Source organism: Rhodnius prolixus, unplaced genomic scaffold (assembly GCF_049639745.1).
Source record: "Rhodnius prolixus isolate KJV_2025 unplaced genomic scaffold, Rpr scaffold_37, whole genome shotgun sequence".
NCBI classification, from domain to species: Eukaryota; Metazoa; Arthropoda; class Insecta; order Hemiptera; family Reduviidae; genus Rhodnius; species Rhodnius prolixus.
In genome coordinates this window covers 47,230-60,574 of record NW_027411587.1, presented here as the reverse complement: position 1 = coordinate 60,574, position 13,345 = coordinate 47,230, and the positions used below count along the sequence as shown (strand labels likewise).

At 30.1% G+C, this 13,345-nt stretch overlaps 1 protein-coding gene and 1 long non-coding RNA gene across 4 annotated transcripts; one reads left to right on the top strand and one right to left on the bottom strand.

Annotated features, from left to right (window-relative positions):
• Positions 1-60: 60 nt before the first annotated feature.
• Positions 61-7,138, bottom strand: Nnp-1 (Ribosomal RNA processing protein 1 homolog Nnp-1). Its single transcript, XM_074116806.1, has 12 exons — positions 6,990-7,138; positions 6,654-6,910; positions 6,495-6,577; positions 6,243-6,386; positions 4,910-5,074; positions 3,508-3,690; positions 2,529-2,770; positions 2,264-2,411; positions 1,611-1,991; positions 847-948; positions 675-735; positions 61-217 (listed from the first exon to the last, which is right to left on the bottom strand). The coding sequence occupies exons 2-12, from the start codon at positions 6,796-6,798 to the stop codon at positions 75-77; spliced, it is 1,797 nt and encodes a 598-aa protein (XP_073972907.1). The 5' UTR covers positions 6,799-6,910; positions 6,990-7,138; the 3' UTR covers positions 61-74.
• On the top strand, positions 130-12,881 carry LOC141448450 (uncharacterized). Of its 3 annotated transcripts, none has more exons than XR_012455032.1 (6): positions 130-260; positions 5,265-5,836; positions 8,191-8,362; positions 8,905-9,429; positions 10,027-10,184; positions 10,964-11,402. It is a non-coding gene; the product is annotated as an uncharacterized lncRNA (long non-coding RNA). The 3 variants fall into 3 exon arrangements; XR_012455030.1 differs by lacking the exon at positions 130-260 and adding an exon at positions 12,608-12,881 and having other exon boundaries at positions 5,074-5,836; positions 10,964-11,844; XR_012455031.1 differs by lacking the exons at positions 130-260; positions 5,265-5,836 and adding an exon at positions 7,243-7,430.
• Positions 12,882-13,345: the final 464 nt, after the last annotated feature.

The following is a 13,345-nucleotide window of genomic DNA, read 5'->3' as shown; positions in this document are numbered from 1 at the left end:
TAAATCCGCTAAGAATTAAAAAAAAAGTAAGGTTAATTTCTTGAAATAATAAAATACTCATTATTTTTTCTCGTTTAATGTGCATTAGGTAGTAAAACAAACGGATTGATTGGGCTACTGAAAGGAGTTGATTTGAGTACTCCTACAGGAGGTTGTGCTTCACTATTGAACTTAAGGACTGGATTCTTCTTCAAACTCAGTTTGTAATCCTCTTCAGCTTAAAATAAAATACGATTAGTTCTACATTTTCAATTACATTGGTAACGTTAAATTAATTATTAACTATTTGTTTCATTCATAATTATTTACCTAAGTCATTAAATAAATTTACATAAAAACTTACATACTTTAATTCTTGACTTTAAATTGATGGTGCAAAAGAAGGTTGATTAATGACTCAAATTAGTTATTTTTTTTATGAGTCCCATTAGTAGTTTTCAAAAATATTCTATTAAATGAGTATGTAACCGTTAACAAAAAAACACAACTTCTGTAAAGTAACATTATATTGCCAGATTTTGTCCACTAATTCATGTCCCCTAATGGCAACTAAACAAATATCAAACCGGCACTTTCAGTTAAGTTTTTGAGTTGTTCAAACATGCACTCCTCTAGACAGGGGAAAGGGAAAGTAAAAAGTACCAATTCATAATGCAACAAATGAATGAAATTACCTTGAACAGAGTTTCTATTCAACACAAACTCAACTTTTTTTCCACTACTTGGAGTACTAGTCTGAAAAAAAAAGATGGCGAATTTTATCAAGGTGTTCTGTATAACTGTTCAGGAAAAAAAAAATGGAAGGTTCATTAACGAGAATAAACTATTAAAATTTTTAATATCTACCTTAACTTTATTTCCAGTTGGATGATTCTGTGTAGATTTCTTTTTGAGAGACAGATCTAGCGTCTGCTTGAACTTCTTTTTAGGTTCAACTAGAATTTCAGTCTAAAAAGACAATGTTTATTTTAAAAATAACTTCAACGTTTAAAAAAAACTGAGATGAAGATCCATGAAAGTGTGTTGAATAAAATACAACATAAATTCTCTTCACAAATAGAATTTTTGCGTGTTACTTTGCTTTAACACGCGCAAAATTTTTAACCTCTCCATAAAATAAATTTTCATCAAAAGAATGTTTAAAAAAATTAAGAGAGCTTTATGTGAGAAAAAGAAAGCTAAAAAGAATGTTTTCAAGTGATTCATATTTTTGGTAAAGCTTTTTCTTTTTTCTTTTTTTTTTTTACTGAAAAATTTATTCAAAAAGGGGCAATTACAGTTAAACTATTTTGACAAAAACTATACCAGATCATTTTGCACCACCTATGAGAAATTTCGTACTTGAACGTTCCTTTTTTTCGAAGGGTGGATACACATAAATTGGATAAACACTTCCTCAATGCACGTGTTTTCCTGGTGAAAATTAAAAAAGAAAATCTGCACGAGAAATATTTTCTCTTAGGTGGAATAGCAGAATGTAATAACTGATTATAGGATGAATAATGTTGTGCATTTAATGAAATCTTTTAAAAATTGTTTTATTCAACTTTTAATTAGCAAAAACTCTAATTATCCTAAAGACTTTTTGTAAAGTATAATAAATACTAAACCTGTTGTTGATCATCCCACGAAACGTCTCCCCACTCATTAGTCGTCGTAACGTTAGTTTGTTTTTCAAGTTCTTCACTGTTATTTAGATGAAACTGATCCTTGTCCGGAGAGACTCTTTTACTTGTCTTCAAGATTTTTTTTCTTTTCTTTAGTTCATTTTTGCCATTAATAGAAACTGTTGTAAGGCTATCCTTTCGCAAGTTCATTGAATCATTGGTAGAACAAGGGGTGTCTGAAATTTTCGATACTTCCCAATTGTTACATATATTTCTTCGAGATTTAACTCCTTTATTGTTTGATGCACTCTCTTTCAGCGGAGTCACTATCCATTCTCCAGTGGGCGATAATTCTTCTTTCTTGGCTTTCTTTTTGACAGGTTTCTAAAAAAGTAATATAAGAAACAGTACATAAAACAGAACATAAAGAAAAGAAGTATAAACAAAGAACATTAAAATCTTCCTCCATCTAATGTAGGTAGAGAGACATAAATGATAACTTCATTACAGTTATCCTCATCCAGAAATGTCATCCATTTTATATGACCATTGTTTTGTCACAGTTCTGTTTCTTCACATAATGTACTTTCTTGCTCTGATACTAAAGAGACCGATTCAAAAGCGTAATGTTAAAAAAAGAGATAAATAATATTTACACGTAATTTATCTTCATTGTACGTTTCTAATTCATCTTCTAATAATTCCATAGCAGCTTCTTCTATTATCTCTTCTTCATTTTCAAGCTCTACCAATTCTACCTTATGAATTCCAAGTGGATACTTTCCTCGTACAAAGGTTTTGTACCTTAAAACATATCATTTTATTTTTTATGAATAAATTGAAATTATCAAATTCTACAGTGCTAAAAATAATTTCCAATTAAAATTATTTAACTAATATAAAAAAATTGATTGTACTTACTTGTTTATTATATCTGTTAAACGTTTTCTAGCTTTTGTCTTCGTATTTTTATGCTTTCTGAGCGCAGTCAGATGATCGGCAATAGCAATAGCGTTAAACTTGATGGGCGGTAGAAAGACATCAACGTTTCCTGCTCTAGCGTCTAAACTGAAATTGCTTTCTTTAAGTTCTTCAGTACTTTCTTCTTCTGAATTTACTTCAACTTCTTCCATCACATTTATATCTCCTTCGGGACATCCTAGCTGTAGTTGAAAAATCAAAATATATTTTGGCTTTTGATTTAAAAAAAAGTTTAAAGCATGCAAAATAAAAAAACCTGTAGAATGAACTTTTACCAATGGAAGTGCAAGTTTTTGATCTTTTAGTCAAATTTTCTTCTCAAAAACGTATTGGAAAGTGTTCAGCTTTGTATTGAAAAATAACCCTTTCCTTGAAAGGTTTTGTATAAAAATCCTTTTGAGAGAATTGTTTGTAGTTCTTATACAAATTTGACCCTCAAAGATTGTATCAGTCGTCTGTTACTTTTTAGGATGGAAGTTGAGAAAGGATACTCCCCTGCATATTATACTTTTTTATTTGCACCTTTTTTTTTAATAAAACCTTTGCAAAATATTAGAATCTGGTGGATTTGCCGTGACCATAAATTATAAATTATGTACTTTACTCTTTTTTTGAAAATTTTTGAAGAAATGTTTGGAAAGCTTTCTACTTCAGGAAAATGAATATGAACTACTAAGAACGTTTAGATTGTTTTTTACATGGTACAGTAGTTTAATCCTACTACTCTCTGATCGATCACAAATCAGTTTGAAATTGCTTAGGGTTTTTGCTAACTAAAATTAAAAACTGGTTTGAATTTCGTTTGGGCAGCCATCTTATTGCAAACGCTCCGTATAATCTCAAACCAATTACGAGTTTTTATAGGAGAGATCTTGGTTAAATAATTAAAATTTCACTAGTAAAAATTTTGAAATGCTACCTTTCTCCATGCTTTGAACTTGATTTGATGTTTAATCCCCAAATCTGATTGTTTCAATAAATGCATATAAATGAATTCTTCAATGTGCTTAATAAGTCGAACATCTGAACTGGTTGACATAATTTCACCAAAAGGTTTGATGAACTCCAAAAGGATATCTTCATCTAATTTACCTTTAGTAACCTAAATTAGATAATAGTAAAGCCTTCATTATAGATAATAAAATATACATATATACAAATAATATCAATAAAAAATACACATCAATAACTTTACACTTTAAATCTTCAACAATTTTGAAATTATCTTGTAAAATATATGGGCCATCCCTTTTAAGGTTTTATATCTGTACCTTGGAATTAGTTCGCTACCTTATCTTCAACTTCCTTACAATTTTTTTCGTCCTGTAGTCCCTATCTCTAAACTATTAAGCCCCTTCTTCCTTCCTAATTTCCTCGTACCATAGCGGATCAAGTCTGACAACCACGAGAGTACAAGAAGGATATAGCTATTAAACATGTTTCCATTCTACTTCTTTGCTGGTCTTCATTATTTTCTTTAAAAACCAATATATTTGGTCTCTGAATTTACTTTTTAGTCCGACTTTAAAGGGAATTGTCTGTCTCATTGTCTGATATCTTCGACATCTTTATCATGATGGTCCACTTTTACGACTTTATGCCTGCAAGCGATGATTTTTGCTTAGCACAATTGATATAAGTATCAATTGTAAGATTAAGATCTTACTACTTTACATGCTTCTTCCAAATCAAAAAACATCTTTACTAGCTGATCTTCCGATGGAGCACGGATCCACGTCAACCGCGAATTTTAAGTTCTTCAGAAGCTTCCATTTACTTTGCTTCCCGTTCCATTCCATTGCAGACAGAAAATTCAATTTTGCAGAAAATATTTTTAAGGACTGCCTCAAATAAAGTTGCGAGAAAGAGAGTCACTTTGTCTCCCTCCTTTCTTCTGAAGTCATTCTCAATTAGAGTTTATTTTCACTGTAGGATGCTCTTATTTATGTATACAGTGAGTGTTTCACCTACTGCTTCCAATGCAGGGAAAAAACTCGTATGTAAAATGCTTTCAAAACCATTGCTAAAGTCCTTAAAGCCTAAGTAAATGTCCGTGCAGTATTCTTTAGTTTTCAAATTATTTGATTAATGGTATTTAAGTGAAATTAGATAGAATTAAATTTTTGTAAAATATATTTTTAACCAAGTGGGATTGAAATAATGATCATTGAAACGAACAAGTTGATTATTTTATGATTTCTAATTGTACTAAGAAGATTAAACCTCAGCAAGATAACGAGACTCATTTCTAGAGATTATCAAATCTACTGTTTTATAAAGTATTAAAGCAAAAAAAAAAAGTTTAAATGAAATTGAATCACCTTAGCAAGTTCTTCCAAATATATTTCACATACATGCATTAGTAGTCCAAGGGGAGCCTTTAGAAAAGCTTTCTTAAAAGAAGCTATTAGTTCCATTAAATGTTCACTTTTCCATTCATAATTTTCCGCAAGTACAAAAGACTGTCTGAGAAATCTGCGCACAAACTATAAGAAATATTAGATTTAAACTTGCATGTAAAATTTTGAGTAAAATTCATATAATCTAAAACATAATCGAGAAAAAGTAAGAACATAGCGAGTAAACTCGATAAAATTTAGATTAAAGGAAGAAATAATGTCTATCTGCTTAAATAAAACTTGGCTGCGTTATTATATGCCTAACTTTCTTTTGCAGCGACAAATTATCGAAGAATTAGAACTCAAGAAAACAAACTATCCCGCTGTCTAGTCTCGAGAAAGACCTTTCTAAATATAAAAAGAAATACTGAAGTAATTTGGATATTTATTAACTCTCAATTCGAGAATTATACCTTCTGCAAATATAGATATGGTGCACAAAAATTAATATGAGTGTCTATTATTAAAGACGCCACGAAATCACTTCGCAGAATTCTCAATAGGGGTGAGTGCAGCGAAAACTTTTAATATCGAAAATTATTAATAAGATCCTGGTTTCTGATTTCAATTCAACGAGGAAGTAAGAGTTAAACTTTTGTAGAATAATCAATTAGAAACAGAAAGCTTAAATTTTAGCAATGGACTAGGGATTTTAATGAACATAGAACGATGGAAGCTGATTTTCTAAACGAAGAATCCATCAGGAGAGCACAGGTCCTTCAAGATTTGGAATTTTCACAGAGAATAGGAACATCAAGTAAATATATAGGCTGCCTAATACTTCTTTTCAAGCAGAAGTTATGGGATTCTTGCTTGCTACATGAATTTAGAGACCAACGGTTAGAAGAGGTTAAAATCTTTACTAATAATTAAAATGTCTAATAATATGTAGAATACTGCTAATAAACAGTAATTATGTTACTGTATTAGGCTGGAAACATAGTGGAGCGGCGAGCAAAGCGGTGATGATAGCGAAGAGCGAAGCGGCGAAATCAAACACAAGTAAACATATGGGACCGCGCATAGTGGCGAGCAAAGCGAAGATAGAGCAACTCTATCTATTTCTAGTTTTTGTTTTTGCCGCTTCGCTCTTCGCTGTCATCGCCGCTTTGCTCGCCGCTCCACTATGTTTCCAGCCTTAGGTAACACTACATTGGGATTTGCTTATGGGTGGCATTGAGGCCAACTTGAGCACAGATGCTATATGGCGCCACATTGAATATAATATCCATTTATTACTATATTGCTACCTTACCATTAGATATTTGTCTAATCTATGCGAATCTAATCCAAACCATGATTCTGATAAAGTTTGAAAGAAGCACATTATGAAAGTCTGTGCTTCAGAGAAATTGCTAAAACAATGTATAAGATTGCTAATAGCTTCGACCACTTCCTCCTGAAAAAATGATATTTACAAATTACAATCTTTAAACTTTCCTATTTTTTCCTCAAGGATAATAATCAGATACTAGAACTTAATATTAGGACAATATGTGAAATGGACCTGTACAAGAGGTTTATCAGACATCCAAACGTTATAAAATAGTCCTCTCCATAAACGAATAAATCCATCCTGTGTAATACCATCTAAAAAAAAAATAAAAAAAGAACGGCAAATTAAATTTCTTTAACAATCATATACTTTTTAGAGTAAATTACGTACTTTCAACGTTTGACTTTGAAATAAGCCATTTTTTTAGCCTCCTTAAAGCTCTGACTCTTAATGTTTTATCATTGCAGGCGAGAGCTTTAGCAAATGTTATCTCCTGTGCAATTTGTAATAATTGATCGCTAGGTTTATCTTTCATCTTAGAAGCTCTTTAGCACATTGATTTTCTATTTATTCTTCAAATGAAGCATTTGCTATTTTAACGGTCAATTAGCAAGTCTATTGCATAAGCAGTACTAAAGTTCTGATTTCTAAAAAGTTTAACTCGTTAATAAACAAAGTAGCATGGAAAATACTTCACTTACACTACACAATTATTCAATAACGTACAAATTATTAACCCACTAGTCTGATCAAGCTTCACAAAGGTAAAGAAGTGCAGGTTACTAGCTTTTGATCAGCTCAGAGTACAAATTGAATACCTTACCCTAGAACGAAACTATATTAAATGTAATTTAATAATGGAATGTAATTTCGGCAACTGAGCCGGAAAAGTTGAGCTTAAAAGTAATTTTGGTAATTTTTCTAATTTAGAAAGGCAAAGGACTCTAACGTGTATATAAAATATTTCCGATATAATACCAGTATCGATACTTGTCGTTTAATAACTAAATACTCGATCGTTTTTCCCTACAAGATCGATTATTTTAAGTAGGTATTAGTACTTTCTCCTCCCCAAAGCTTTTAATTTTCTACCGAAGGAAGTCATCTGGTAAGGAGTGCTAACTTCACTGTCACTGTAAAGTTACGATAGACATTCGTCTAATATCTGTAGGTTGAAGATTTTCAAAAAGTTATGAGATTATTCTATCTTAATGATTGGCTGGGGCCAAAAAGAATACATTTTCTTTTATTACACGTTTCGGACATATTTTAAGGAAATTATATTTTTGGCCCCAGACAACCATTGAAGTTTGTAATGTAACACCAAACATTCTACTTAATTATCACTTTAAGCGATTATTTTTATTATTATTCATAAAAACTTTAATTTGGTCATGAGAATGTTGCAAGAATAAGTTGTGGGACTCACTGTCTTTTTTTCAGCTCTCAAGTTTAAGCAATTTTTGTCCATAACTTATTTTTCAAGTTTATTTGTTGTGATTCAGATCTCTTGGCAAGTGAGAGGTTTTCCAATGGTTTTTGCTTACTGTTTTTTAAACTAGATCGACCTAACATGTACCATCCAGCGTTGGCCTTGATATTCACTATCAAATGCTCAAACTGTAGCAAAATATTGAAATTAGGATACTATCACTTACTCTAACCGTTTTTACTTCGTGTTTTTAAAAATAGATCGACCCATCACCTTTCGACTGTTACCTCGTAAACAGAAGTCTGTTTATATTCTGTTGTTTTCGTTAGAAAGAAACAACATATGAAGAACGCCATCATTGTCGCCAAACACTTGGAAAACATCCTTCAGTAGAAAGAGTACTTTGTCCTGGTACTCAGATAAATTTATTTTATACATTTCACAGGGATAAAGCTTGTTAAATATGGAAAAATAAATTGATTTTCTATTTTCAAGCTCTACGCAGCCACCCACTTCACAGTCTAGCTAGAAGACTTTGGTCAGGAAGCTCTGGTATGATGTCATAAAAAATGGAAATTTAGAAAAAAAGCAATGCATTTTTGTCATCACTTAAAGTGTTCATATTAGCTGAATCATTGGGTGGTTTTGAATCTCTTGCAAAATTACCGTAAGTACCTGCGATTTTGTCAAAACTTTTAAATTGATTTCTTTCGATCAACTTTTCTATGTAATAACGAGGGTAATTGCTCTCTTTATTCGGAATAGAGAGAATATTCAGGCAAATGGCATAAACGTCTGAGGTACCTAGTTTCTCATTTATTTATTTTATTTTCTAATTTTTTGAATGAATTGTTCACCAAATTTCATCTCAAAATTCCTTTTTAATCAATACTTTATCAAAATCCTGCTACAATAAATTCCATTAAGATTCTGTGTTACTCTATTTTTTTACTAATATTTTTCTCCTTTACCACTAATAATCTTCCTTATCTTCTAGAAGCTTATCTTAAACTATGCTTTTCTAGACTTCGGAAGATGTTACTTGATACCAACGATTTTTAATTGCCACAAATTGCTTCCTTCTTTTAGTAATTGCTAACTCTTTTCTTAAACTGTATTTCTAACTAATACTATTGAACTTAACCAAAGTAAATTTAGTAAATAAAATTAAAATTTAGCAAAAACTATACTTTTTTTTTATTTCTTCAGGAGTGTTATGACCCATGCGACATTGCCTGTTCCTGCAGACCAACGAGCAGTACTCGGCATTACTGACAGTATGATCAGATTGTCTTAAGGTTTGGAGGATGCTAACGATCTAATTGCAGACTTAGATCAAGCACTTGCTGCTGTTAAATCTCACTGAGATAAAAGATTTTTAATTTTTCTTAAGAAAACTGAATATTTTAAGCTTGAATAAAACTTGACAAAAGTTTGATCAAGTTTGAATATAAACAAAAAGTAGGCATTTGTTTAAAGAGCTGAGTGAAGTTTTTAGTAAGTAGTAAGTGATATTGTCATCCGATAAAAGTTTAACAGCAGTGCATTTAAGTACGAAGTCACCTTTAAGCCAATCTATTATCACCTTCAATGTATTTTCATATTAGTATAAAGTAATTGCAGAAGATTGAAGTCTTACGTGTTGATTGATGGATAGAATGGATTAGCATGGCTGAGGAACAACGTTAGATTTGTTGACAACCTTTTACTCCACATCTTCAACTTTAAAAAACCGTTAGTTTTTATTGCTTTACTTAAGGAAATTTTAGTTTGTAAATAGTGAAATCTCAATACATCTTATAGAGATTTATTAAGAATTTTCCTCGCTTGTTGTACCAATACTGGTTAGTTCTATTATACATAGCTCGTGAAAAGAGTGGAATTTATTATTTTGGCATTTGCTCTATTTAAATCAAAGAGCAAATCTGAAATTGAATTCCTTATATTTAAATTAAAGAAACTGGGCAACCGTATTAGAAATTCTGTACATTCTGTGCTTACTTTAAAATTAGGAATGGGAAAAAATAAACCTATTGAGGTCATGCCAATGCTATCTAGCGGCAATAACTTAAACTAAAAAGATGTAATTACGTAGAAACTAGTTTCAGTGATCACCGCTAGGTAGCATAAACATGTACTTTGACACTATTAAAATAAACATTAAATAACCTAACGAATCGACTGCCCGGTAAGACAGTGGGGTAAAAAGGTTATTTACCCTAGTTGATTAACATTTTATATCGTCGTATTTTAAAAGAAGTTTTCCTCTTAAAAAAATTTCCATGTTTATAATTCACAGATTATGTCATAATTTGATGTTTCTTTATTTAGGATTGATAGTTTTGAGTTGTTGCTGCTGTAATTAAGTAAGTGAAAACTTTACATAGCTTAGAAAACTGATGGTAATACTTATTTGCATTAAGCGATGACTACCTCGGAAATTAAGAAACTTCTTTTTGGATCATTACTGCGTTAAAGACTTCTTGAAGGTAAGCAACATTTTTTGTGTATACTTTTATTTTTAACTACGTGTTGAACCGTGTCTCTAAACATATTCGAATATTCTGGAATATACTATGCCACTCAGAAACAATACCAAGTGACAGAACAGTTTCCATTTTTAGACTGTTCATTACTTTTTTAATAGGTTAAATCCGCAATTATAACTCATTTCATTATTTTGAAGAAACCTTCTATACTTCCAGCTAGTAGGACCGTATTTATGAGCTAATTCGCATCCATTCTATTTTCATAATAAACTAAACTTGATTCTCCAACTGTGAAACTGTTCTTCAATTATTTTTATCTATTATTTACTACGTTCAGAGTAATACTACATAAATTAATACTTTTTTCATTTAAATTTTTATCTTTGTAACTGAAAAAAGTTTTAATTTGATTGAAATTCTGTATTATCTTCTCCAATCACAGAACTATTTCTATTCTGTAATAAAAAAAGAAAAAAACAAAATAGAATATTAGTAGCATGTTTGTTGTATTGTCAATCAACGTAATCTTTTTAATAAATAATAAGTGTTTTTTTGGAAATATATTTCATTTTTCTTTGAAAGAAAGGATTAGGTTCTTTAAAAAACGATTTAAACTTTCATATCAATGCTTTACTTTTATTGCAGTCACATTTATTTAATTTTTATGAATACATAATCAATTATTATAAATGTTTTTTTTTTCTATGTTCTTAATTTAAGCTAAACTAATTTTCTTAAGTTCATAAATATAGTTGATTGTGTAGAATCTTGATTTTCAGATTAAATACCTCTGATACTGGAGTACTGCCTGCAAAACTGTTCATCAATAGAAGCCCAAGTGAAATAGATGTAAATCATCTATCCTAGGAGATTTTTGTGAAGAATCAATTATAAATCAAACTGTATGTAATATGCACGTTAATTTCACAATGTAATGTTAGAATTTTTACTTCAAATTACATGTTCTTTGTTTTTAATACAATTTTAATTTGTTTGCTGTATAAAAAAAAATTATAAATTTAATAAAAGAATCTTATTTATCCTTCTTTCCATCTCAAAAAAAAGGAAAAAGTTCAAAAAACTTCGATAGCGAGCAGTCAACACGATTAAACAAATAATTTCCAAAAATAAAAATAAACTGTTTAAGATGTTTTATTAACATGTTTTTACAGATTATTGTTAAAAAGCGTTTAATTAAAAAAAAAAAAAGAATAAAAAGGAGAACCTGAAAATAGCTGCAGAATGGAAGAAATAAAAAAGAAAACCTTTTAAAAAAGGATAAAAAAAAACCATTGGAATGAGCCTCTTGATTTCGATGTAATGTTTCTGCATTTGATAGTTAACATTAAAGGCAATCCTGGAATGTATATGTTAGGTCGATCTATTCAGAAAATCCAGCAGTAAACGCCATTGTAAAAAATAAAAAAGAAAAATTAGTTTCAAAAATGGCCACAAGGTAGCAGCACTTACTGGACCTGTCAAATATATAAACACATTTTAGTTTACTTATTTGCCACCAGGTAGCACTAAAACTATGTACACCTGTTAAGATTTCTCTTCAGTACGACTTGAGCATTGAAGGGGACAGGGTTGCTCGTCACTCGTCACCTTAAACTTAATCTACTCTTGTGCCACATGTCAATCTTCAAATATGAAAAAGGTATGATTACATATGCCTTGCCAAGTCTAAAAATCACTGTCGTACATTAAAGTTCTTCTTTAAGAATTATAAAAAAAAAATATTCGAATCGTCAAATATAGGTACCATTAGATATGTCTGTCTAGTAAAAGTAAGAATTATTCTAAAATATGAATAATTACTATCACAAATATAGATGAAAGTTCTTCTATAAGAATTATAAAAAAACTTTTTAAAACACCAAATATGAAATAAGGTACATATAAGTGATTTATTTAAAATATTAATTACCCCGCCCTCCGCACCCTGCAAAATCACTCACCTATATACTCTAGCAGTACTAGTGCACACTCGAGAAGCAAGAAACATTTTATGCATTTTTCTCAGCATAAAACAATTTATTTTATCTTACTTCCGGTATCATTAATTAGCACATACCTAATGCCATCTAAATATAATGTTGCCTAATTAAAAAAAAACTCGAGCTACATAATAATTAATAAAAACAATGGAGTTAATAACGAATGAATTGCAGTTCGTACAGTCACTCCTAGTTAACGGAAAAATCACTATTTTAACGATTAGATTCCTTTTTCTAGACTTTGGAGGCCTTTTTTAACTATTTTTTTTGTTTTCTTTTTTCGTATTTTTTTCATTATTTTTAATTTCTTATTATTTAAGAGATTAAAAGGAAAAATAAATACAATATTACTAATTAACTATTTTTTTTATTAAAAATAATTTATAAAAAAAATTTACAATAAGTTTAATAAAATCTTTACAGTGTTTGGGAAAACTTCAATTGACTGGTGACTCTCAAGACTTATACAGGACCTTCTGAAACACATATTTAACCAATGAAAGGAGTCGTCAATATGAGTAGATGTGAGTGAAAGGAAGTCCTACATAAGTCTAGTGGAGCTGTGTTTAGAAATTTTTCCCAACTATGACTGTAAACATACAGTCACATTAATACAGTAACTACATACTTGTTTAATTAACTGATTCCTAATCAAATCAGTAGGTATATTTTCTTAGATAAATGATTTACCTCTTTTCCACCTGGTCTTCTATTGATGAACAGTTTTGAAGGCAGTGCTGTAGTATCAGCAGTGTTTAATCTGAAAATCCGAAATGTTTAATTAAATTACAGTGCATTTTGAATTTTACCTTGAATTGAGAAACTAGAGAAAAACATCTACAACAATTGATAAAGTACTTAAACCTTTTCATTCAATAAAGGAAATAAATTTCCAAAAAATACCCTTATTATTTATTAATAAAATTAACTTGATTGATAATATAATGTCCATACATATGTCCAAGATAATGGAGTGACATCACTGGGTGCCTTCTTCACTCATATATTTTCATGTCATATTTTTTTAATCATGTACCACATTTGCTTGTTGCAACAACCGTTGCAGTTGTAAATTCAATATAAGATTAAAATAAAAATTGCACATAGTTGAATCTGTTCAACATGAAGTATTTCTGAATTATGCTATACAAAATTTATCAT